Genomic DNA, 27,385 nt, shown 5'->3' on the forward strand with positions numbered 1-27,385 from the left:
GGTTAGGCTACCCACTCCAGTATTCTTGCCTGGAGAATTCCATGGACAGAGGAGCCTGGTGGGCCACAGTCCAAGGGATCACAAAGAGTCAGACATGACTGAGAGACTTTCACTTTTCCCGTTACTGAAGTTGATCTGGGCCAGGGCCTGCCCCTCAGCTGGAAACCAGCCAGAACTAGGTGATGTGATGGGGCCCAGCACAGGCCGGGGCAGCTTAGAGGAGAGGGCACAGGCCCTGGGGCTGAGGGCTGGAGGGGTGGATGGAAGGCCCTCTGAGTCCTGGTTTCCAAGAGAAGAGAAAGGCTTCTTGCTCTCGTGGTGCCACCCCCTCCCCGGCGCTTGTGCCTGTGGCCCCAGAACCTGGGGTGGAAGCATCCCTGCCCCCACCGTCTCTCTCCCCTCCCCCACCGTCTCTCTCCCCTCCCCCACCGTCTCTCTCCCCTCCCCCACCGTCTCTCTCCCCTCCCCGGGGGGCTGTTCCTTCTCAGGGCCCGTTACTGACCTATGGGATGAGCTCCGTTCTCTTGGCATTTCTTAGGCCACTTTCTGGCTCTGCACCCCCATGTGCTGTCCTTCTAGTCCCCAGGAGTGTTGTACAAATGCGCACCTCCTGTCTGTGCTCAGACCATGCCTCTTTGTCTGGAGGCAAAGGTGGGGGATGTAGTCTAGTCAGTGGCAAAAGCCTGAGATTTGGGGTGACTGACCACCTGGGTTTGCATCTGCCATGGATTCCCATGGAATCGTGGGTCTTGAGCAAGTTCCTGAAGCTCTGGAAGCCTGTCTGGGGCTAAATGGATGTTGGATGTAAAGTGCTTAGCTTGGTCTGTCCACTGTAACTGTAGCTATTATTATTTTCCCTCAGCAAGTTTACTTTAACAAGTTGCCTTTAGGTTACTCTTTCCTAGAAGGCCCACTTCTGTGCCAGTGCATCCTCCGAGAGTAGTGCATTTCAAACACCTTTAACTTTGAACTACAGGAAGAAATGCATTTTATGCTGTGGCTCAGTCCATACTTTGGAGTTTCATGAAACAGTACTTACTTTGCCTCCCTGTGATGTACTTTCTCTGCTCTTCTCTTTGCATAAAAAAATCGTGGGTCCTGCAGAACAGCCCCACTCCCCGCCCCCACCACAACCCACCCCCACGCTTGGCCCTCCTAGTAATTGGGAAGAGGGAGGGGCTGTGTCTGATTTCCTGCCTGAAACACTCCAGCTGCAGGCCCCTTCTGGGAGGAGGTGTGTGGATCTTGACAGCCCAGGTGGTCCTACAGTGCCCTCTGGTGGCATCAGGGCCTTCCTGCAAGGCTGCCTGAACTCCAGTAGCAGCTGCTGGAGTTGGGTAGACAGGGTAGGTGGCCTTGGCAGGGCCAGCTTCTCGGATTGTGTCAGGGGTGGGCTGCAGACACGCTGGGCCTCCTTAGACCTGCGGCCTCCCCTGGGTCTCCTGGAATGATGACACGACCCCGGAACACCAGCTGCTCTCCTGGTCTTTGATAGAACCTGGTCCCCAGGCTTGGCTCGCCGTGGGATACTTGGGGTGGGGGAAATAATTAAATCTGCTGTGGTGATAGCAGCACACTGCACAGAGTGACTTGTTCTTTTCCAGTGTGTTGGAGCCTCTTTCTGCCTCCTCTCGGGCTTGAGGGTCCAGATGGATATGCCCTGAAACGCGTGCTTATCTGTGTTTCTAGTCAAAAGCCAGCAAAGCCCGCTGGTCACCAAAGAGGTCCAGCCAAAGGCCAGGACCCTGCATGTGGCACAGCCATCCAAGCCGGCAGAGCCCCCCGTGACAAGTCTTCAGAGCCGCAGCAGCCGTAGCCTGGGCCTGGCCCCGGGGCCCAGCCCTACTCCTCGCTCCAGAGCATCTGGACCCCCCGGCACCCCTGCTTCCCCAGGGCCTGGGCTGAGGTGAGCTGGGCTCTGCATTCTCACAGGGTCCGTGGTGTGACTCCCACCCTGTCCTGGGCCCCCCACTGGCTTCCGCAGACAGGTGAGGGGCAGAGAAAGAAGTGAACAGGAGGGGCCTCAGGTGGGGTCCAACCCATGAAGATACTGGAGTCCCTTGCTCCTGGGACTCCAGGAGCCAGGCCAGAGCGAACCTCCCCTCCTCTTACGACTCATCCCCAAGCCCCAGTTGCCACCCGGGAGGGGCTGGGTCTTCATCTTCTAACAGAGGGTGGCTGCCCCTCTCCAGATGACTCCTGGCTGGTGTCTGGGCCCAGGGGTGCCAGGGGCAGGACCAGCTCTGGGCCAACCAGCTTGCAAGTGGTGAAGTGTGGCTTTGACCATCTTCCTTCCAGCTCACGCACTCCTCATTTCCTCTCCTTCTTGACAGTACGCCCCCGTTCAGTTCTGAAGAGGACTCGGAGGGAGATGCTGGGCCGCGTGCATCCCTGCAGCCCCCGAGAGTTCCTTCGAGGGTGGGGCCCCGGCCACAGGATGACTGGGACTGGTCTGACACTGAGACCTCGGAGGGGAGTGCCCAGTCCCCTGGCAAGGGCTCAGGCGGGCTGGCCTCCTCAGGTGAGGAAGGTTTTCTTATAAGACTATTAATGAGGCTTGTAGCTTCTGGGCTTCAGTTGCATTTTCTAGCCAAAGTTTAAAGAATATAGAGCTTAGGTTTTGTCTTTCCAAAGGCAGAAAGTGGACAAGCTGGGGGGTAATCCCAGTTCTGTGCCATCTGTCAAGTCTACAGTGTCATGAATTCTGCGGAACTTCATCTTGTCCATGGCCTGGTCCCAGCCTGCCAGCCCATCTAACCCACCAGAACCAGATCTCTGGAGAAGAACTGACGACCTGCCAGGTGGATGATAGGGTGTAAACATCTAGGAACTGGGAGTGTGGAGTCCTTGAACACGCTTTGGGCTCTGTCACTTGCTCCCTGTGTGCTGGTGTGGAGAGTTTTGGTTCCTGTGTTGTAAAGGGAGGTATCTGGATAAGATGAGTGATGAGGGGCAAGGAACATAGTATGAATATAATAGACCCTTAACTAACTGGTTTTTAATCAATCAGTGAGCCAAGGGTCATCATCACTCTGGACCTCTGCTCAGGCCCCCAGACATTTGAATCCTGGAAGGCCATGGCTGGCTCCCTGCTTCCTGGCCAGTCCTGAGGTCTGAACATCCACTTTGCTTTCTCACACTGAAAATGTAGTCACTGCTTAGCCCACTTCCTGTGAGGAGTTCATAGAAAGTGGATCTGGCCCCACAGCCCTGAGCAAATTTATATTGATGATATTTCTTCATTTCTCTGTGAAGATGTTGGAGGAAAAACTACACATTAATCTTGCAGTTCATGTACCGACTGAGCAGCGGTTCCTTCTGCTAAGAGGAAAGGGCAGCTTGCTAAGCTGCTGTGCCCAGCCGTGCCCTTCAGGACACAGTACATTTCTGGATGTTCCAAGCCTCTCTTCCCCGCCCATGCTGGCCTGAGCCTCTCTCTCTTTGCCTGTCTTCTACTGCTTTTGTCTTTCCTTTTTTCCCTTCGGACTCTTCTCCATGCTCCCTTTATCCACACTGGAGCTGGGACGTGACCCATGGGGATGATGCAGTCATACTCTGGTTGCCTTCCAGGAACACTGGTGCAATCGATGGTCAGAAACCTTGAGAAGCAGTTGGAGGCTCCAGCCAAGAAGCCTGCTGGAGGGGTCAGTCTGTTCCCAGTGCCTAGTGCCGGGCCACAGAGAGCTGCTGTGCCAGGAGGAAAGCCCCAGGTAGGCTGTAGGACCTAGGAGGCTCCCCTGCAGTCTCTTACCGAGCCAGCTTGAGTTTGGGGCCCTGGGCGGGGCCTGAGGGAGGGCCCGTGTGTCAACTACAGTTGACCTCATGCCCCTCGTCTCCTCTGCCCCTGCAGGAGTGGCACAATGCCCACCCTCCAGTGCTTGTTGTTTGTGTCCCTTGTTAACATTGAAAAGCCTTGTGGTTCATTACACGAACAACTGCTCGGCGCGTTGTTTCTCCCAGCCACGCACACCCCCACTTCTGGCTCTGATGGGGCCTGGACCTGGCTTTGTGCCTGGCTTCCAGCAGTAGCTGCTCTATTCGGGCTCCAGCTCATCCCACAGCCACGCTCTCCCCTTTCTTCACTCCCCGAGGACCCCAGCGCAGCACTGTGTGCAGAGCAGACTGCTCCACAGTACACAGTGGGGATATTAGGCACCTTTGTTCCAAATATCCAAGGCCATTTCCTCATCACTAAGAATGTCTTAGTGGCCTTGCCTCTCTCCAGCTCCAGCTGCCATCAGATTTATCGCTCAGATGCTCAGCCTCCCAGACCATTCCTGTTAGGATGTCCTTGCCACCTCCCCTCTCCCCATAAGGGAACCACTTCTGTATTCCTCTTGTGTTTTTTCTTAGGCAGAAACATTTCTGGCTCTTGTAATTTTACCCTCCCTTCTCAATCAGAAAGATGCATCCTAGGATGACCTATGTTATTGCTCTAAAGTTCAGAAATAATGGGCAATCACTTTTTGGTTTTTCCCAGCATACACCTCCCCTGGCAACCCCGACACCCACCCTGTGCTATGTGATATGTTCGGTTTATTATGTAGCTCATGTGTGTTTGTGAGTAATGAGTCTAAATGATTCAAAATATATTCAAAAAGAGTTCATCCTCAGTTGTGAGAGAGCACCAACCGCCCAATGCAGGTTGAGGCACTGTCCAGAGCCTGCTTGCCACCTGGGGCCCTGGAGGTTTCTGATTGGTTGTCCTTACGTTCCAAGGCAGGTGGGGGTGGGGTGACCGTGATTCTGGTTCTGGGACAGCCTGGGAGTTTGGCCCACTCTTGGCTCCCCTGTTGGCCCTAGCTCAGACCTTTTCCAGGCTGAAGGATTCCTACACTTGGAGTTCCCCTCACACACCTTTGGTTAGAGTGTTTCCCAGCCCTGGACCAGCAGTCTGTGGCAGGTGGGGTGGGTATATTAGGCGCTGGTGCATCAGCTCAGGAGTTTGGAGAAGTTAAGTCCCTGGACTTCGTCACCATGGGCAGTTCAAAAATCTGGACAAAGTTTAAATTTTGACAAGAGAAACCTGATCTTCTACAGGCCTTGGGGCTGGCCTCAGTGTGGCCAGTGGAATTTCAGGGGTGTTTTGCAATGGCTGTGACCCCAGGTCTCTGAAGCAGGTTCTCAAAGACATGGACATGAGAAGATGGGAGGAGTAGCGCCCCTCCTGCTTTCTTCCAGATCTACATTTTCTCCCCATATCCGTCCTCCCTGGTCAGATGCATTTTCTTCTCCCCTGTTCTCCCTGCAGCTTTCTGAGGATGAGAGTGACTTGGAGATCTCTTCCTTGGAAGATCTCCCACAGGACCTAAACCAGAGAGAGAAACCGAAGCCCTTGTCTCGCTCAAAGCTCCCGGAGAAGTTTGATGCCAGCTCTTGGAGCCCCAGTCAACCCAGGGTCCCTGGCTGGTGAGCCCGCTTCTGATTCTGGCAGCCAGAGGACCAGCCTTGTCACCCAGCTGGGTGGGGCTGGCTCAGAACCCCCCATCAACGGGGCTGCTGGGCCTCTTGTCTTCCCCAGGAGCTGAGAGGTCTTCTCCTTGGACAGAAGCAGAGTAGAAGACAGATGTGATTTCTCCCATCCCCCGTGAGAGCCCTGGCAGTGTCCCATGGGTTCCAGGGCTGAGAAAGGGTTGTAACAGGACCTTGAAAGAGCATCCTTCCTACCTCCATGTTTGCTCCAGACTGAAAGGAGACACTTGGTCTCTGCAGCGTTTTGTAAACCTTGGCAACACTGTAGAGCTGGGTCTTTTATGGGGTCCTTTGGGGGACTTATGCCTGAGTCAACCATTCAGTAATTGACCCAAAGTCATTTACTGAGGTCGTCTGGCCTCTTACTGCTGAGCCAGGGTATAGGCAGAGATGAGGGGGGAGACAAAAAGTACGGGGTCATAACAGAGATTGGGACGTTATGCGAGCACAGACAGAGCCTCTCAGTGCAGCTGGGTGTGAATGTGGAGTGCTGCCCGGAGCTGATGTCCTCAGGACCTGCTCATGGGTGAGAGGGAAGGCGGGCCACCTGGCTGGGGCCTCATATCCCCAAGGGACCACAAATTCAGTTTTGATAATATTTCTAAAATTAGGTTATATACATATACATACCTATAGTATTTTTTTTTAATGTAAAGAGCATTAATTTATTATATATAAACCCTCAAATACAACATGTTTATCACTCTCTGGTATTTCTTCCTTGTTTTTGGAGCTTCAGGAGAGACTGGGTGGGGGCCAGAGCCATCTGTACCCCAGCTGTCAGTTTAGGACTTTGGGGTGAAGTTGCCAAGATGGTGGTGGCGGTACAATGGGTTTGTTGGGGAGTCACTCCTGTGAAAGGTGAAGGCAGAAGAAGTGGATCAGGGCAAGTGCTCAAATGCAGTGCGGGTCTGAGCCCCAAGAGAGGAGAAGAGCAGCCAGCAGGAATGGGCAAGGAGAGGCCAGACCGCTGTGTAGCTGACAGCCCCACCAAGTCAGTGGGAGCTCCAGAGCAGGCCCAGCCCACCAGGGAGTCCCCACTGGGCAGGATGGCCAGAGCCAGGCACCCCACCCTGCTTGGCCATGGGCTGCAGTGCCCAGGAGAGTGAGAACTAGTAGAGCAGCCATAGTTTTCCCTAAAGAGAAGCCCAGCCGCTCACCTCCAGGCCTCAGGAGTAGAGGGAGCAGAGAGATGAGCCCATGAGCAGAGCTCATGAGCCCATGAGCCCATCCCTGACGCCCAGCTTCAACCCTTATCAACTCAGCTCATGGCCAATCTGGCTTCATCTGTCTTTCCCCACTACCTCGAGTCTCTCCCCAGATCTCCATCCGGGCTTCTTTTGACCTCTGGGTGGTAAGCCCTGAGGTTCTAGCAGAAAGAACTAGGGGAAGTGAGGAGGAAAGGCATTGCCGAGGATAAAGGGGTCTGGGGATGGGGAGGCTTGGGGGTATCATGGTACCAAGCTGTTCAGTGAGGCCAGGGCATGGTTTATGAAGGGCCTTATGTGGGACCTGGGGTCAGTCCACCTCTGCTGCTAGGGCATAAATTCCCTTTGGGGATCTCATACCTTTGACCAGCTGAGAATATGTATGGATTATCCCAGTGACTCAGTGAGGAGGGGAAGGAAGGGGCAGTGAGTAGGGAGTGTTCGTGAGGTTCATCCCTTTCTCAGAATTCTGCCAACAAAGTCATGCTTTCCTATTCACAGGTTTTGGGCGAGGGAGGTTAAAAAAAAAAAGATGTTTGTGGGGTCCCTTGCCACCTCTTGGTTTCCTGTAACTCTGAGTGCACTACGGATGCCAGCTCCCCACATCACTGTGCACGCTGGGATCTCTGCTGCTTGTCCTCAGGGTTATTTCTGATGTGGGAGGCTGCACGGGCTACATGCAGGTACAGCCTGGAAGTGGCAGAGAGCTGACTCTACCAGGGCAGCCTGCACTCGAGGTGGAGTGGGAGTTGGTGAATAATTGCTCCAGCTTCCTGCGCTTTGGTTTGACAATTCGGAGGTTTATTCCACAGTTTTTCAAAGTCCCCAGGGTAGGTGAATCCCAGTTGCCTTGAACATTACAACTTGTTAATGCATCCTTTATTGGCCTTTCTCCATCTGGTTTCACTTTTCTCACTCACATTTGCTTCTTGGGAGTACCTCTGAAATAAATTCACTTGTACCCAAATCTTTGCCTCAGGCTCTGCTTTCATGGTGACCCAAGTGAAATAGATGTGAAAGCCCATGTGTTTTCACACACACTGGTGATAATCACCCATGAAGAATGACTCTATTCCTGAATGTTCATAATTAAATTCTGTGTTTTCAAATCTATTTTTCTACTTTGGAGACTAATGTATTTTTCATTTGCTAAGCTCTGAAGAATTGATTTTGAACCGTGGTGCTAGAGAAGACTCCTGAGAGTCCCTTGGACTGCAAGGAGATAAAACCAGCCAATCCTAAAGGAAATGAACCCTGAATATTCATTGGAAGGACTGATGTTGAAACAGAAGCTCCAATACTTTGGTCACCTGATGCAAAGAGCCGACTTGTTGGAAAAGACCCTGATGCTGGGAAAATTGAAGGCAGGATGAGAAGGGGGCTATAGAGGATGAGATGGTTGGATGGCATTACCCACTCAATGGATATGAGTTTGAGCAACCTCAGGGAGATAGTGAAGGATAGGGAAGCCTGGTGTACTTCTGTCCATAGGGTCACAAAGAGTTGGACATGACTTAGCAACTGAGCAAATGCTGTTTACCCCTTCCCACTTTCAAATACATTGAAAAATTTAGGGGCAAGATTTATAAGAACTTTGGAACATGTGTATTAATCAGGGTTCTTGAGCTTCCCTTGTGGCTCAGCTGGTAAAGAATCTGCCTGCAATGCGGCAGACCTAGGTTCGATCCCTGGGTTGGGAAGATCCCCTGGAGAAGGGAAAGGCTACCCACTTCAGTATTCTGGCCTGGAGAATTCCATGGATGACTGAGCAACTTTCACTTTTCCAGGGAAACAGAAGCAATAGGATATAGGTATAGATACAGATGTAGATTAACTACACAGAAGAAATTTATTATAGGAATTGGCTTATATAGTATGGAGGCCAGGAAGTCCCTTGATCTGCTGTATGCAGGGTGGGGAACCAGGAGAGCCCCTGGTGTTGGTCCTGGAGTGCGAAGGGCCGAGAACCAGGAGCTGGAATGCCCAAGGCCAGGAGAAGATGGACATCCCACTCAAGAAAAGAGAGCTAAGTCATGCTTCCTTCTTTTTCCTCCCTTTCCGTTCAATTTGGGCCCTTGGTGGACTGAATGATGCCCAGCCAGGCTGGTGAGAGTGGTTTTCTTTATTCTGTCTACTGATTCAAATGCTAATCTCTTTCAGAGGCACCCTGAGAGACATACCCAGAAATAAAGTTTTCCCAGCTATCTGAGCATTCCTTTGCCCAGTCAAGTCGACACATAAAATTAACCATCACAATATGTAATGTATTAAATTATTTTAAAATTATCCAAAAAAAAATTATCCAAATAGTAAGATTGATGTAGAAAAATTAGAAAACACAGATGATCCAAAAGAAAAATAAATTTGAATAACCCCCAATTCCAGAGTCAACTACTAGATATACAAGCACTGATTAAAAAAAATACGTATGTCTCCTTCCTACAGTTCAACTATATTTATTCTTCTCTAACTTGATTTTCCTTCTTGAAAATAGATTATAAATGTCCTTACATCAGTACATATGTATCAACTTAATTATATTTAATGACCACATAGTATCACATGGAAAAGATTACAAAAATTTATTTAAGCAGGCATTTCTACTTTGAGCCTTTGATTAATCATGGAATGATAAACAAATGTGTATATACATCTTTGTGTGCTTAATTAAGATTTCCTTAGGATAAGTACTTAGAAGTGAGGTTGCTGAACCAACATGGTAATGAAAGCCAGCACTGTGTGCCAGGCACTGGTCCAAGCTTCTTATGAATATTCACTGAACTTCACAGCAACTCTTTGAGGTGGTGATGCTCTTACAGTCATTTGGGGACCAGGGGCTGAGATACAGAGCAGTTAAGAAACTTGCCTCGAATCCTGTCTCCAGTAAGTGGTATGACTGGGATCCAATGGGGCTGGCAAGCCCTGGAGCCCTGGCTCCTCAGCATGTATTTTAGGGAATTTTTGTTACATAAACGCCCTCCAGACAACCTGAGCCACTTGAGTCTAACGTTTGAGATGCTCCTTTTAGCATTCCCTTGCCACCAGGGGGTATCATTCATCTTTAAATGCTTGGACAACGTGATATGTAAAAAATGAAACCTCATCTTTGAAAAAATTTACATTTTTTATTTTTCTCCTAAGGCAGGATTTTTTTTTTTCATTTTCCTATTGATTATTTCTATTTCTTCTTTCATTAATTGCCTGATTATATTCTTAGTGCTTTTTTGGTCAGTTGATGCAATTTTCCTAGTTGCTTTTTTCTTTATGTGTTTATTATGGAAAATTTCCAGCATATATAAAAATACAGGGAATGTATAATGGCCTTGATGTTCTTCTCATCACTCAGCTTTAATAATTATCAATATGTGATGACTCTTATTTCCTGCAAACCTCTTAGCAACCGCCCCCAAATAGTCATGTTATTATATCTACAAATACTTCATATGTATCTTCCATATGTACTTTCTTTCCAAAATAACCACTATACCACCACCACTAAAAAAAAAATGATATCTTCTAAATATCGTCTAATATCTACTGTGCTCATGTGTCCTCTCTTTCCCTGTATATTTAAGACTCTTTTAATCCATAGATTCCTTCTTGGCTTTCCCCTTCCTTCCCTCCCTCCCACATTTTCTTCCTCACAATCTTTATTATTATTTTGTTTTTGTTGCTAAAGAGATTCGGTTATTTGCCTAGAAGAATTCCCCTGGTCTGGATTTTGCTACTACATTGCTATGATGGTGTCTAATGCATTCCTCTTTCCCCTGAATTATCTGTAAATTTATAGTTAGATCTAAATACATGATCAGGCCTCCCTAGTAGCTCAGTTGGTAAAGAATCTGCAGGCAGTTCAGGAGACCTAGATTGATCCCTGTGTTGGGAAGATCCCCTGGAGAAGGAAATGGCAAACCATTCCAGTATTCTTGCCTGGAGAATTCCATGGACAGAGGAGCCTGGTAGGCTGCAGTCCATGGGGTCGCAAAGAGTCGGGCATGACTGAGGGACTAACAAGGACCCAGTACGTGATCAGTTTCAACTTTTATGATTTTTTGATTCTTTTTTTGACAAGAACTTCTTACGTAGCACTATGCACCTCTGTTAGGAGGCACATAATGCCTGGTTCTCTCTTTTTATGGTGTTGGTGATGACATTGATGATATATTGAAGATCATTGCCTAAATCTATTGATTAGGGATTTCCAAAATTCCTTTGGCATTTACTAGCTGGAAAACTTCTATAAGGGGGAATTCCCCAAATAGAACTGCCTAGTTGCCTTAAGATATAGTTTATATAGGTAAGGCACCTAAGAAACTGATTCTTTCCTCTTTCAAAATAATAAGATGGTTTCCTAGCATTCTCCATGGTACCATATGAACTCCTACATTGAAATATATTTGATTTGTTGAAATTGATTGTAGTTGTTATCCTTATTGTTGCTGAATTTGTCCCATCTTTGGCCAATGGGTGCCTCTTCAAGTTGGTTCCTGGGTCCTTTTGAATGACCTTAGTAATCTGATAGCTTCCTTGCTATCTGTTATGAGAGATGATCCAGGCTCATAGCATACATTTCCTGCCTCAGATTTGAAATTAGTAATTTCTCTGGGTGAATCCTGATTTCTTTTAGAGGAAAATGGTATTTATAGACACAATCTGGGTGCAAGGGGTACTGATTACTATTGGTCTTGTCATTACTTCTAAGCCCTTTCAGTGGACAGAGACAGGAAATAAACAAGTAAGAAAAGATAAGTTCATACTGATATTTCCCATTCAAATTTATGACTACAGGATTTTTACTTTATTTCATTGATTTAATATCTATTTGTATCTTTTTTCTTCCACTCTAAAGAGTCTTGGCTCCCAACAGCACAATCTCAGTCTCAGAATAGCAACACCAACTTTATTGTCCACAGTGTGATAATTGGAAACAGTTTAACATTTATTGCTGTTACATTTTGGAGTTTTGGAGTCCTTAAGGTATATCCCACTGGAGATGTGCAGTTAAATTACTATGTTTTAAAATCACATCCAATAGTTTCTCTCTGTGGTTATGCTACTAAATGGCTATATAATTTGGTTTGCTTCTTCATTATACTTTTGATTTTTAGAGATTGTATCTTAATTAATTTGCTTCATATAGCTTATATATATGTATTGCTAATATATAAAAATATTAAAATTATTATATTAAAAGTCTATACATATTGAAAATATTAATCCATTGTCATATTGCTACTTTTTGTCTTTTTGTTTATAGGTTCCTTCTCATAGAGAGATATTTAAAATTCTTATATATCTAACTGATGTTTTCCTTTATATCCAACTGATGTATGTCTTTGGTGTCAGAATTAGAAAGGCTTTTTTCATTCCAGTGTTCATACAGTTTCAAATATATTTTTCTTTTACTTCTTTTACAAAATTTAAAATTTGACTGTTAATATATCTGGACTTTGTGTGTGGAGGATTGATGGCTATAAGCTGTGAGTTAGGGATGTTACCTATTTTTTTCCAAAAAATTAGCCAGGGGTCTCACCAACATTATTTGACAATTTATTCTTTCTTCATTTTAAAAAATATCCCCTTTATCAAATGTAAATTATTGTATGTGCTTAAGTCTGTTTTTGGACTTTTTATTATTCCATTAATTGACAGTTTTGGCACTGGAATTGTACTGTTCTTAATCATTAAAATTCATCATCTTGCAGGACACAAAATTATTTTTACCTCTCGGAATTTTACTACTGGCTAATTTTCAAAGTTGAAATTATATCAGATTCTTATAAGTGAACAAATAAACATGGATGGCTCAACATGCAGCTTCATGAATCCTAATTACAACTCATTTGAAATCCTAATTACAACTCATTTGATAGCAAAGCGCTATCGTGAACCTTAATTGGGTATCTTTTGAATACTTCTAAGTAGAGTGTTCTGTTTCTCACGATTCTTCCTGGATCTCACAGTTCTTTCTAGATTTCCGTCAGGCTGATTCTTTGTAGAGGGGAGCATAGTCCATGTTAGTGTGGGGCGCCAGTGTACTGCAGGCTCAATCAACAAAATGTGATTCAAGGTTAACAGCTTTTATTTTGCCGATAACAGAAAGTATGCAACAGTTAACACACTAGCACCATTATTTTATAGAAGATTTTTAATACCAGAAGAATGAGATGGGGTGAATCTTGGAATAGAAAATGGAACTTCCCAAGAATAGGCCCCTTACAACGACATGCATCCCTCATTTCACTCATTCACTTTGAGATGTGGTGAACAAACAAAGACTTGGTTATGGACCAGCTCTGGTCCCCAGCCTGGCATTCGGGAAGCACAGTTTGTATCTGTGGACCATCCTTTCCATGATTGCATGACTCAACATGAAAACAAAAGTGTAATAAGTTGTATCGTCTGATGTAACTTCAATAATAAGCTTAACTTATGCATATAGGGGGCTTCCCTGGTTACTCAGATGGTGAAGAATCTGTCTGCAATGTGGGAGACCTGGGTTCGATCCCTGGGTCAGGAAGATATCCTGGAGAAGGGAATGGCTACCCACTCCAGTACTCTTGCCTGGGAAATCCCATGGACAGAGGAGCCTGGTGGGCTACAGTCCATGGGGTCACTAAGAGTTGGACACGACTGAGTGACTAACATGCATGTAGGGATAACAATGACTGGAAGTTTGTAATAGGTTGATGGCTTCGTCCTGAAGAAGATTTTTTTTTATCATCTAAAAATCTGAACCTACAATTTAGGAAATAGAAGATGCTTTGATATCATAGCTGGGATCTAATAGTGATGGGAACCTGAGATACACAGTAAGACCATTTTCAGTTTTGGAAAATCTAAAGTGAAATGATGTAAGTTGATTTATACGCTGTTATCAATTCTCAGTTTATAGGGAATTGAAGTAAAGCAGACTCTAAAGTCAACAAAACTTTAGGTGTGATCCTGCGCTTTTCACTCTACCTGATGTGTGTCTCCTGCCAGCTTGTGAGGGGAGATACTGAGATCCTTCAAATCCTCTGTGGGAGGAAAGGATGTGGAAAGAATCATTCTGATCCATACGGCCTACTCTGTCTGTTCTCGTGCCTGTGGCTGTTACAGACATTTACACACCCGACTCCCTGCTGGACATAATGGTGCAGGTTCAGCATTAGAATAATAGAAGATAGAGCTGCCAGACACTAACATTTGCTAAGTTCTTTAGGGAGGGGGATGTGTCGCTGATCCTTGTACCATCTGTTTGCAGAGATTAGACACTCGCCATCTGATAAGCTGACGGGGCCGATTCCAAGTCAGTTATTGTGCCAGGGGTGTCTTCATATGAATATCATGACGACATACCTAATGAGAGAGAAGAACCAACCTAGGCAAGGAAAGAAACATATTCCCAAAGGATAGAGAGGACCCAGAATAAAGGTCAGAGGGGAGTCAATGGGAGGACCTGGACCGGGATGAGGTAATAAACTGAACTGTTGCTGCCACTGCAGTAACTGGTCAGTGTCACGCCTTTGTAGGAATGAAGATGTGCTGCATACTTAACAGAGCCCATGGGTGGCATGGATCAAATGGATGGTCTAAAGGAGTGGAGACCTGCCCTCTGCTCATTAAGTCTACGATTCTTTTTTTTTAACATTAGCCACAATCTAACCTGAGGGAAAGCTCTATTTATTTATCTTTTAAATTAATATTTTTTTGTAATTTGGCCCTGCCGTGTGACCTGTGGAGTCTTAGTTCCCCAACCAGGGATTGAACCCATGCCCCATGCAGTGGATGTGCAGAGTCTTAACCAGTGGAAAACCAGGGAAGTCCTGATTCCATGATTTTGATCGTAATCAGAGATCTTATAGAGGCTATCCAGGAGAACTTGGGACCGATAGCTAAATCATAAAGGGTCCATTGAGCCCCAAGATTCAAGTGTCTTTTCTTTGCCATAGTTCAGCACGATAGTCATATAGAGAAAGTGCTTTGAGTTCCTGATCAGAAGTGGTATGTAGGCTTAGCAGCTGCTACTGCTTGTTTTATTTTCTGCAAAATCAGCCCGCGGGTGCCTACCGTTCAGTGGCACTGTGGGCCACAGATTGGATGGCTCACGAGGACTTCTCAAGGGTATGTGGACCCCTCTGCAAGAGATAACCAGGGCTCTTCCATCCTTCACCACCACTCAGATCAGGTGGGCAGGACTTTGCAGATTGTCTTATTCAACTGGGCAACTGCCTCATCAATAAAAAAGCAAAAATCAAAAAGCTTTGAAGATTAGTGTAGAGCAGGGACTTGTGCTTTCCTGCTTACCCTTGTGTTGCCAAAGCCCAGCAGAGAGCCTTGCATGGAAAAGGCAATCAATAGATACGGATGGGTTTTCACAACCTGTGTTCTCAAGGAGACTCACTCTCAGGAGGTTTCCCCAGCCTGGAAGTATCCAACACCAGGGGACAACCCTGCACAGAAAGGTCCTTACGACCTCACTGCTTCCTCAGTTCTTTCCCGTTTCTCTCAGTTTGTTTATAGATACATCTAATTGATTTGCCCATACCTGCCACATCCAGGCCTCATTCCATCAATCTGCTAGATAAACCCAGTCATAACTGAATCTCAGTCTGGGCTGACATGCCTTTGAGCTGCCGATGAATGTCCCCTACTTTTCAGTTTTTCCAGCGCGTACGCATACCTCCATCACCACACCTCCTCCACCATCACCACCATATTCACCATCACCACATCTCTTCCACCATCACCACCATCTTTTTTACCACCACCACCATCTCCATCATCATCACCACCTCCTCTGCCTCTGCCTCCTCACCACCACCACCATCACCTCCACAACCATCACCACTCTACAATAATTCTGGGAACAGTCACTCATTTGTAAACATAGCTTCTACCGTAGACTGAGTGGAAAGAGCCTGAAGCAGGGAACTAGGCAGCCCTGATTCAAATCCTGAAAGCCACAGACCTGTTTTGTGACCTTGGGAAAGTCATGTAACATTTGTTTTCTCACCTGTAAAGTGAGAAGCTTGGCAGTGACGATCTTCTAGACTTACAGTATTCTATAATCCCATGAATGCCTTAGGCTTTGGAAATTCACTTTTACCTTTAAAAAGGCTAGTCAATTTACTAATTATAACCTGAAAGTCCTTTTGATATTTAAAAGATCCTCTTGCTTTCTCTTTGTTCTTTGAAAATTTAGAGCTGCCTCATTTCGTAATGCCTAAGGCTTATATTTATAATCAACATCTATTTCATGGTTCTGAGCCCTTTTTCACATAATTGTCTTTTTTTTTTTTTTTTTTGCTTTGGAATTAGTTCTTTTGTGGTTAATGTATAACAGAAACAAAATGACTTTTTAAAAAAGCCCTGTGGGAACTCTGGGGTTCATAACTGTGTCACTAGGGGCCCACACATCACGGAGAGAGAACTAGGTCTCAGAAAGGAGAGCATCCCATTCTGGGAAGAGAGAAGGGAGTAGCTGAGACCAGAGGCAGGTGGTGTCTGTAAGAAGTAGATAGTGGTTTAAGGGTAGCCTGGAAGAAGCTAGTAAATGGCAGTCTGTACTCCAGGGGAAGGGATGAATATGTCCAGTGAGACCAGCAGGGGGCAGCAGAGTTGAGCAAACTCTCCCATTCAGTTCAGTTTAGTCGCTCAGTCGTGTCTGACTGCAACCTCCTGCACCACAGCACGTCCATCACCAACTCCTGGAGCTTACTTAAACTCACGTCCATCGAGTCAGTGATGCCATCCAACCATCTTATCCTCTGTCGTCCCCTTCTCCTCCCGCCTTCAGTCTTTCCGAGCATCAGGGTATTTTCCAATGGGTCAGTTCTTCACATCACGTGGCCAAAGTATTGGAGCTTCAGCTTCAGCATCGGTCCTTCCAATGAATATTCAGTACTGATTTCCTTTAGGATGGACAGGCTGTATCTCCTTGCAGTCCAAGGGACTCTCAAGAGTCTTCTCCAACACCACAGTACAAAAGCATCAATTCTTCAGTGCTTAGCCTTCTTTATAGTCCAACTCTTACATCCATACATGACTACTGGAAAAACCATACCTTTGACTAGACGGACCTTTGTCAGCAAAGTAATGTCTCTGTTTTTTAATATGCTGTCTAGGTTGTTCATAGCTTTTCTTCCAAGGAGCAAGCGTTCCTAATTCAGGTCCAGGAACCATTCTTCATGTTCTTCATGGCTGCAGTCAGCATCTGCAGTGATTTTGGAGCCCCCCAAAATAAAGTCTGTCACTGTTTCCATTATTTTCCCATCTATTTGCCATGAAGTGATGGGACCAGATGCCATAATCTTAGTTTTCTGAATGTTGAGTTTTAAGCCAGCTTTTCCACTCTCCTCTTTCACTTTCATCAAGAGGCTCTTATGTTCTTCACTTTCACCATAAGGGTGGTGTCATCTGTGTATCTGAGGTTATTGATATTTCTCCCAACAATCTTGATTTCAGCTTGTGCTTCGCCCAGCCCAGCATTTCGCATGATGTACTCTGCATATAAGTTAAATAAACAGGGTGACAATATACAGCCTTGACTTACTCCTTTCCCGATTTGGAACCAGTCTGTTGTTCCATGTCCAGTTCTAATTGTTGCTTCTTGACCTGCATACAGATTTCTCAGAAGGCAGGTCAGGATTTTGCTCAAACTCAAGTCCATTGAGTCAATGATGCCATCCAACTATCTCATCCTGTGTTGTCCCCTTCTCCTCCTGCCTTAAATCTTTGCCAGGATCAGGGTCTTTTCTAATGAGTTGGCTCTTTGAATCAGATGGTCAAATTATTGGAGCTTCAGCTCTGGGAAGGTGAGAGCCAACAGTGGGTCAGGCAGAATTTCTGTGTTGATGCAGGGCACTCCGGGCCCTCCAGGAAGGAATAAGACCTCACCTGGTACCCACAGATGGGTAGATTTTGGTACATTTGGATTTCACATGTAAATTCTGAGAGATATGAAACATTTAGGGAGGATACTGCAGCAAAGCATGAGAATTCCTATTAGTCAAGGGCACAGGGTTTGGAGCATCCATGTCTGGTGTGTGGCTGTGTATGAATGATCACATGATTCCTACTCATCAGCTGCTGCAGGTGAGGTGGCAAATACACTTGGGTTTAATGCTCCCTGATTGTGTCTATATTTCTCATTCTAGATGTGGATTCAGGCATTCCCAATATATTCTTTAGTTATATAGGTGGTTGCCAGTTTCCCTGTAGAAGGGGTTTAGGGGTGATGATCTGATTAGGTGACCAAAGCATTAGAGTCAGTGAAAATAGCAAATAAAAAGATTTCCCTCTCATTCTTAAATTATGGAATACTTAGGTGTAGAATTTGTTGTTGTTCAGTCGCTCAGTCATGTCTGACTCTTTACCACCCCATGGACTGCGGCACACTAGGCTTCCCTGTCCTCCATTATCTCCCAGAGTTTGCTCAGACTCATGTCCACTGAGTCGATGATGCCATCCAACCATCTCATCCTCTGTTGTCTGCTTCTCCTCCTGCCCTCAATCTTCCCCAGCATCAGGGTCTTTTCTAATGAGTTGGCTCTTCACATCAGATGGTCAAAGTATTGGAGCTTCAGCTTCAACATCAGTCTTTCCAACGAATATTCAGAGTTGATTTCCTTTAGGATTGACTGGTTTGGTCTCCTTGCAGTCACTCTCAATAATCTTCTGCACCATGATGATTGTTTTCCATCATTACGTTAAAGATATGATTCTACTGTGTTCTAGAAAATCTATTATCACTCTAAATGCTATTGCTTTGTAGTCAATCTGTCTTTTTTCTTCATTTAAGTTTATGATCTTCTCTTTACTGCTGCAATTCTATAATTTAATTATGGTGTTTATAAATTTGGATTCATTTTGGAAAGTCTTTATTGAATTTATTACAATATTGTTTCTATTTGTATTTTGTTTTTTTGGCCATGAGTCATGTGAGATCTTAGCTCCTCGACCAGGGATCGAACATGCACCCCCTGCATTCGAAGGTGAAGTCTTAACCACTGGACTGCCAGGGAAGCCCCTGGATTCATTTGTTTTTGTCTGTCTTTACTAAGACACAGTATGATTTTAAGTGGGAGGATTTATATCTTTATATCTTTAAAATTTGAAGTATTCTAAATATAAAGATATAAATTGGACTTTATAGAAGCTGATCTAGGATTTTTTTTTTTTTCTGCATATGGTTAGCTAGTTCCTTCCACAAACAAATAATAGCAGCTGACAGTGGTGGATAATTTATTGTGCAATAAGTGCCTTGATGAGAAGTACTATTATTCCCCCATGTTACAGAATGGAGCACTGAGGCCCAGGTAGGTTCAAGGTCACATGGCTATACATAGTAGAGGAAGAGTTTAAACGTGGGGCAATATGCTTTAGCAACTACTATTCTTGCTATGCTTCCTCTTGATATTAGCCTCAAGTTTTTAAACTTAGTATGTTTATTTTTCTTTTATAAAATTTATTTTTATTATATTTGGGGAAGCTCTTAGTGGGCTAATAAAGATTACTTAAAGGGGACAAAAGTCTCCACTCATAGCTAGGTTTTCCTGTTCTCACATTTGAATGCACTTTCCCGAGCATGTTTCTGCCCAGCTCTTTCCTCCTCTATCTTAGAAAGATGTATTCCTGGCAGGGAACCTTTAGCATGTGCAGGACTCTGAGCAAATATTTTTTTTTGTAAAGCTGTCTATGAAACTATTTAAGACAAAGAATTGCAATAATTTAAAATTTAAATTAATTAATTTTAAAGAATTTAAAATCCATGGTCAGGGGCTTGTGTGTCATAGTGATTTGTTGTTGGAACACAGAAAAATGGATGAAGAGGTACTTATCGATGTGTTCATTGTCCAGTTGGTGCATGTGAAGACTGTGGTGGCCTGGCATCCTCCCATCCTGTTCAGGTCCAGGAACCATTCTTCATGTTCTTTATTGTCAAATGCACCATTCTTGGCTACTGTTCCCATTACTGTGGCTTTTTGTATTGAAGCAACATACATCTTCTAGTCCCTGAAATTCCCTGATATCTGCAATTAAATGCTTGTAACATGACATCACTGCTTACAACGCTACATATGCATCAGTTCAGTTGCTCAGTCATGTCCGACTCTTTGCGACCCCAGGCACTGCAGCATGCCAGGTTTCCCTGTCCATCACCAACTCCCAGAGCTTGCTCAAACTTGTGTCCATTGAGTTGGTGATGCCATCCAACCATCTCATTCTCTGTCATCTCCTTCTCCTCCTGCCTTCAATCTTTCCCAGCATCAGGGTCTAGCAGGTGGCCAAAGTATTGGAGTTTTAGCTTCAGCATTAGTCCTTCCAGTGAATATTCAGGACTGATTTCCTTTAGGATGGAATGGTTTGATTTCCTTGCAGTCCAAGGAACTCTCAAGAGTCTTCTCCAACACCACAGTTCAAAAGCATCAATTCTTCAGTGCTCAGCTTTCTTTATGGCCCAACTCTCACATCCATACATGACTACTGGAAAAACCATAGCTTTGATTAGACAGACCTTTGTCAGCAAAGTAATGTCTCTGCTTTTTAATATGCTGTCTAGGTTGGTCATAGCTTTTCTTCCAAGGAGCAAGCATCTTTTAATTTTATGGCTGCAGTCACCATCTGCAGTGAGTTTCAGTTCAGGTGAGTTCAGTCGCTCAGTTGTATCCGACTCTTTGTGACACCATGGACTGCAGCACACCAGGCTTCCCTGTCCATCACCAACTCCCAGAGTTTACCCAAACTCATGTCCATTGAGTCAATGATGCCATCCAACCATCTCATCCTCTGTTGTCCCCTTCTCTGCCTGCCTTCAATTTTTCCCAGCATCAGGGTCTTTTCAAATGAGTCAGGTCTTCACATCAGGTGGCCAAAGTATTGGAGTTTCAGCTTCAACATCAGTCCTTCCAGTGAACACTCAGGACTGATCTCCTTTAGGATGGACTGGTTGGATCTCCTTGCAGTCCAACAGACTCTCAAGAATCTTCTCCAACACCTCAGTACAAAAGCCTCAATTTTTCGGCACTCAACTTTCTTTATAGTTCAATTCTCATATCCACACATGATTTCTGGTTCCTCTTCCTTTTCTACAGTAATTTTGGAGCCCCCCAAAATAAAAAGTCTGTCACTGTTTCCATTGCCTCCCCATCTATTTGCCATGAGGTGATAGGGCTGGATGCCAGGATCTTAGTTTTCTGAATGTTGAGTTTTAAGCTTTTTTACTCTTTTCTTTCACTTTTGTCAAGAGGCTCTTCAGTTCCTCTTCACTTTCTGCCATAAGGGTGGTGTCATCTGTGCATCTGAGGTTATTGATATTTCTCCTGGCAATCTTGATTCCAGCTTGTTCTTCACCCAGCCCACCATTTTGCATGATGTACTCTGCATATAAGTGAAATAAGCAGGGTGACAATATACAGCCTTGACTATAATTATCTTCATTACCTCCACCATAGTTTGGTCTCAGGTCAAATAACCAGGGAGGGAACACAGCCCCACCCATCAACAGAAAATTGGATTAAAGATTTACTGAGTATGGCCCTGCCTATCAGAACAAGACCCAGTCTCCCCCACAGTCAGTCTCTCCCATCAGGAAGCTTCCATAAGCCTCTTATCCTTATTAGAGGGTGGACAGAAAGAAAACAACAATCACAGAAAACTAATAAAACTGATGACATGGACCACAGCCTTGTCTAACTCAATGAAACTGTGAGCCATGCCATGTATGGCCACTCAAGATGGATGGATCATGGTGGAGATTTCTGAGAAAACGTGGTCTACTGGAGAAGGGAATGGCAAGAATGGCAAACTACTTCAGTATTCTTGCCTTGAGAACCCCATAAACAGTATGAAAAGGCAAAAAGATAGGGCACTGAAAGATGAACTTTCCAGGTCGGTAGGTGCCCAATATGGTACTGGGGAAGAGTAGAGAAATAACTCCAGAAAGAATGAAGAGACGGAGCCAAAGCAAAAACAATGCCCTGTTGTGGTTGTGACTGGTGATGGAAGCAAGGTCCAATGCTGTAAAGAGCAATATTGCATAGGAACCTAGAATGTTAGGTCCATGAATCAAGGTAAATTGGAAGTGGTCAATCAGGAGATGGCAAGAGTGAACATCAACATTTTAGAAATCTGTGAACTAAAATGGACTGGAATGGGTGATGGGCGAATTTAATTCAGATGACCATTATATCTACTATGGTGGGCAAGAATCCTTTAGAAGAAATGGAGTAGCCCTCACAGTCAACATCTGCATCAGGCTATCTCTGAATCCTGGCTTTCAATGACTCTCTCAAATATTGCCATGCTTCGTGGTGGAGGAGCACAAAAATCTTACCCAGAGCAAATAGGAAAATGAGAGCGATAGCTTTCTGGGCTTGTTGCCTTTACCATTTGGAATTTTTTTAACCTAAAGGTAGACCACATCCTTTCTTGAAATTTTTAGGCTTGAATCACTTCCTTCCTGGGATGTGGTCTCTTTCAATGTTGATAGACAATGTTGTCTGCAGGGAGGATGGGTGAGGGACCTAAGGGGCGAGTGAGAAGTGAAAGGTATGAGCATTGTGAGAGGCATGTCCATCTGTCTTCTAGAGCTGAAGACTGAGCAAGAGACGTCAATTAAAGCACCTGCTGATGTTGCAGAGTGGTGATCTGAAGACGTTTTAGAGGCTGTGGGTGAGCCCACCCCCAGAGGACCGCTGGATGTGTGGCGTAGAGCCTGTGAGGGCTTGGGAGACCTCCCTGGGCTCCAGCAGCAGGGACACATAGGGTAAGTCACACCTGCTGCTGCCTGATGTTGTAGATCCGAGGTGGGACTGGGCAGACTGCCTGATGTTGTAGATCTGAGGTGGGACTGGGCAGACTGCCTGATGTTGTAGATCTGAGGTGGGACTGGGCAGAGAACATGGGGGAGGGAGAGGGGGTGGCCCTGAACTTGTTTTGTGGAAAATGTGTCACCCCCAGATCAGTATGTTAGCACCATTTTAAGGGCCTGATCTTGCATGTCATCACAGAGAAATACTGTATTAAGTAGGAAGAGTGAGCTGCTAGTCCAACTGCTGGCCCGGGGACATATAGACACACACTCCAGAGCCCTCTGGGCATCCTCACATCCAGGGTAGAGAGTCAGTACTGAGGAGGGGAGAGATGGATGGAGTTCTCTGAGTCCTGGGCCTGGACCTGAGGCGCCTGGTCAGATGGAGCTGCTGGCCCCAGCAGATCCCAGGCCCCGAAGGGGACTTAGAAACTGTCAACGAAGGCACCTGAAGACACAGGGCCCCTTGCCTGCCCAGGGCTAAGCCCTGTACTGCTCCTGCTGGTCTCCTCATGACAGTGACCACCTCCACACTTGTGACTGTAGAGTCAGCCCTCGGCCTCTTCATACGGGCACAGGAAGGAAGTCAGGCTGAGTTCCAGTTTTGTGGGTGAGGATGGACCCAGGTCCTCTAAGTCTTCTCTTTGGAATCATCACTTCTTTTTATCATTTGATCTATTAGAGTGAACACTGTTGTGAAAATAAGAATTTATTTTGTTCTTGATGTACAGGTTGAACCTACAATGAGGAAAGGATGGTCCTTTCATCTGCAGAAGTCAGCCCTAAACTTCGCCTCACAGGGCTCCATTCCTGGATGGAGGAACTTTTCTTTCTTGCTTCACCTGGAATTCTCCAGCTTCTGAATGTCACCTGTTGCTTATTATGCTCTTATTACAATAAAATTAACCTTACAGCTAAGAAGTACCCATCATGCACCAATGCAATGACACTTCTGATCTAAGTTAAATAAAGACAGAAATCCCTCCACCCTTTGAAAAATGGTGCTAGGATGAAAATCAAGAAATAAGACATCCAAACTCCTCCTTCCCCAGTGAAGATTCCGTCCCTTCATTTGCATGCCCCTCATGACCAGCTTGCCAAAGAAACCCAGGGGGTCAGCTCCTCATCTATCTGCCTGCTCTCCCTCTGAGAGTGTATCCTTGCTTAAATAGACTCTCGCTTTACTTTCTTTATCTCTCTGCTTTGTCTCTGAATCCTTTTGCAACAGAGAAAGAAACTTGCATTCACTGGGAACAGAATCACACATTAGGACTGTCAACCAAAAAAAATGCAAACCTAAAAGTTGCAGGTTATGTTTTAATTCAGGGACCTTACTGAGGACTAAAGCCTGGGAGAAGGCGATGGCACCCCACTCCAGTACTCTTGCCTGGAAAATCCCGTGGACGGAGGAGCCTGGTAGGCTGCAGTCCATGGGGTCGCTAGAGTCGGACAGGACTGAGGGACTTCACTTTCACTTTTCACTTTCATGCACTGGAGAAGGAAATGGCAACCCACTCCAGTGTTCTTGCCTGGAGAATCCCAGGGACGGGGAAGCCTGGTGGGCTGCCATCTATGGGGTTGCACAGAGTCGGACACAACTGAAGCAACTTAGCAGCAGTAGCAAAGCCTGGGAAGGCAGCCTCTCAGATAGCTCTGATGAATTGTTTCAAAGAGGTAAGAGAGGAGCCTGGATATATAGAAACTTTTGCTGAAAAGCAAAATCAAACTTAGTTGAATATTGAAAGATTACTGCTAACCACAAAAGAAATCTCAAGTTAATAATAGTGCTTTTCTGTATATGTGAAAAGGCAAGAATTTGGACTCATAGAAATTATTCCTTAGATTTGCATCCTAACTATCTAGGATCAGGACCCCATCTTTCTTCGTCCAGAATTCCTTTCATAGAGCACCATTGGAGGTCGCTGCAGTGGCTGATGGCTTGATGGTGGGCAGTATTTGTTGTTTACTGGAACAGCAGACAACATTTTTTTGGTAAGCACTGGGATAGCATCCTGAGATCCTGGGATGCTAACACCTAGGATCACATCCTGGTAAGCCTGGCTGTCTTCTCACGGTTCTTAAGCCCATGGGCAAGTGGTGCTGCCACAAGGTTCTCCAAACAGCCAGGAAACCAAGGCACATCTTCCTGGGCTATCAATTTTATTCAAATATCTGAGGGGATAAAGGTTGAACATTTAAACTAGCTTTAACCCTTAAAACATTATAAGTATAGATATGTTGTGGAACGGAATGCAATGTGCAATGAGTCCCTACCTAGAGCTGTAACTGAGTCTGGGCTCTCTAGCTCTCTCAAGGACAAGTTTCCCTATGCTGAGTTTCTTTATTTTTAAAAACATGTTTAAAAAAATTGTTTTTTGAGATATAATTGTTGAAAAAAAATTGCACAATGTGAGAGCTGCAAGTTAAGCTTTCTTTGGGGCAAAATGAGGACTACAGCCTGGGAGACAGTGTTTCAGATAGCGCTGAGAAACTTCTCTGAGGAGGTGAGGGGAGAAGCTAGGATATTTAGGAGTTTTTACAACAAAAGGCAGGTAGTTGGGAACATAAAAAAATTACTGTTAATTAGAGAAAACCAGATATCCCAAATTAAGGAATTTAGCACTTTTCTATGTATGAGAACATTCAAGAGTCTGGGATTACTGAAATTGTTCCTTTGAACTGCACCTCAGCTATCTGGGGCCAGTATCCTGTGCTGTCTCACCCTGAGTTTCCTTAGGGCTCTCCTTAGGGAGCGGCTGTAGTCTGATGGCTGCTAGATGGCAGGTATTCTTTCTTTCCTGGGTTCCTTCAGGGCTCACCAGCTCACCATCTGTGGTGGCTGCAATCTCTGAGGACCGTGCCATTCTTGTTTACTGATATGGAAGGAAATATCCTGTTTCTGAAATTTGTATAACATAATTGTCCCCACTTTAAAGTCTACAACTCAGTAGTTTTTAGTATATTCACAATTTTGTGCAACCGCCTCACTACTACCCTCTTTATGAGAAGTTCTTTCATGAAAACGTCTGGGGTACTGCCTGCCAGCCACTTTGCCTCCAGGGGAGAATTCACAGTGTCAGTGACAGGAGGTAGGTAAAAATTCTTATTTTTTGGGATGGGTTTTGATGTCACGGGGATGCATTTTCATTCCTATCAAGTCCTTCCACTTAGGCAGTCGTCTCTATTTGAGAGGCAGCCCATTCTTTAAGTATTCATGCTGTGCTGTGGATAGATTATCCCTAGAAGAAACAAGGATGAAACTTCCTGCCATAGAAATGACTAAATCACAAAGGACTAAACAGCTTAGAAACTGTGAAGACTCCTGAGAATAGTAGGGGCTGGACTTGCTTTTAATCAGGTTTCAATGCAGAGACAGGTGTCCTGTCAATTCTCTCATTCAGGGACACATTTGTTGTGACATTAACAAACAAAATCAGCATTCCCTGGAGACCCATGAAAGCCTGATCCAACGTGAGTCTGTTTTTCTGTAAAGATTTGCGGTAGGATTCCAGGCAGTTTGGGGCTTCCCAGGTGGCTCAGTGGTAAAGAATCTGCCTGCCAATGCCGGAGGCACAAGAGATGTGGGTTCAATCTTGCTCCAGTATTCTTGCCTGGAGAACTCCATGGACAGAGAAGCCTGGTGGGCTACAGTTCACAGGGTTGCAAAGATTCTGACACGATTGAGCACACACACACTCCAGGCAGTTTAAATAATAGCCTTCCTCTCATGGCCCATGGCTACTCCAGGGGGCCAGACCACTTACAAGCAGGCTCCAACAATGGTGGGTCGTCTTGGCACTCTTGCTCAACATCTACCCTGAATAAGGATGTGAGTAGGAAATGAGTCTCTGAACTTACCTCTTATTTGGGCTTTTCTCTTCTTACAGACTTTCTGGGGATTCTTGAGACAAACACAGGCTTTCTCAAAGCCATATAGCAAAATCCTGTTATCTTAGATTCTAGAATTTATATCCATAAACTTGAGAACTTGGTATGTAGGAAAATGGCTCCTGTCTCTTTGAGAAATGATAATTTGCATAGCTATGAAAGTGTTTTCTATATTTATGTTTATAAGAAATGGCAATTTGCATAGCTCTGAAAGACACGGTGTCCCCGCACCTCTGCGTCTGAGGCCGGGGGCTGGGGGATGTTGGGGGGACATGCTGCCCGAGAGAGGGAAGAGGGAAAGAGAGCTTGTGCTGCGGCCCTGACCTGTGGGCCCCCGTGGCCAGTCCTCCTTTGGGAGCTCCCTCATGCCAGCAAGCGGTCTTTTGGATGTGCCCCTGGGGCTTCCCTGGTGGCTCACAAGGTAAAGAATCCACGTGCAATGTGGGAAACCTGGGTTCGATCACTGGATTGGGAAGATCCCCTGGAAGACGCCATGTCAACCCACTCCAGTATTCCTGCCTGGAGAATCTCCATGAACAGAGGAGCCTGGAGGGTTACAGTCCATGGGGTCACAAAGAGCTGGACATGACTGAGAGACAAAGCATGTGAAAGTGTTAGTGCTCACTTGTGTCCGACTCTGCATAGCTATGAAGAGCAATAATGATTCTTTGTAGGCTAGTTCCATGTGCTAGTTGTTTTTATACATAATATTTTTAATCCTCAAAACAACCTTGCAAGGTAGGTGTTAGCCCACGTTGGCTGGGCTGCTGAGGCTGAGAAATGTTAGTAACTGGCTTGATTTTGTACAACTCACTAGTAAATAGTTTGGCTCCAAATTTCCCAGACCTCCTCCTCGATCTTTCCTTTGAGCTTCACCTCTCATTTGGCCCATTGTCCTGGTGCATTGAAACACTATGGGCTTTGAGTCTGTTGACTGAAAAAAAGTCCACGCCCTAAAAACTGAGAATTATGTTTTATTCAGTACATTTACTGAGGACTTAAGCCCTGGAGACAGCTCCGA

At 45.4% G+C, this 27,385-nt stretch overlaps 1 protein-coding gene across 8 annotated transcripts in view; it reads left to right on the forward strand.

Moving 5' to 3' along the window:
- DZIP1L (DAZ interacting zinc finger protein 1 like) overlaps positions 1-23,394 on the forward strand; it is a 74,897-nt gene extending 51,503 nt beyond the window's left edge. For 6 of the 8 annotated variants that reach the window (XM_044946779.2, XM_044946784.2, XM_044946777.2 and 3 more), the window contains 5 exons: positions 1,690-1,906; positions 2,334-2,521; positions 3,571-3,710; positions 5,252-5,409; positions 5,522-6,180. In XM_044946779.2, the coding sequence (XP_044802714.2) occupies positions 1,690-1,906; positions 2,334-2,521; positions 3,571-3,710; positions 5,252-5,409; positions 5,522-5,528 (710 nt within the window). In that variant the 3' untranslated portion in view covers positions 5,529-6,180. Of the gene's footprint in view, positions 1-1,689; positions 1,907-2,333; positions 2,522-3,570; positions 3,711-5,251; positions 6,181-22,253 lie in introns of those variants that run through there. The other 2 variants (XM_044946788.2, XM_044946794.2) reach the window with 2 other exon arrangements.
- The last annotated feature ends 3,991 nt before the right edge of the window (positions 23,395-27,385 follow it).

Source organism: Bubalus bubalis, chromosome 1, assembly GCF_019923935.1.
Source record: "Bubalus bubalis isolate 160015118507 breed Murrah chromosome 1, NDDB_SH_1, whole genome shotgun sequence".
Lineage (NCBI taxonomy): Eukaryota > Metazoa > Chordata > Mammalia > Artiodactyla > Bovidae > Bubalus > Bubalus bubalis.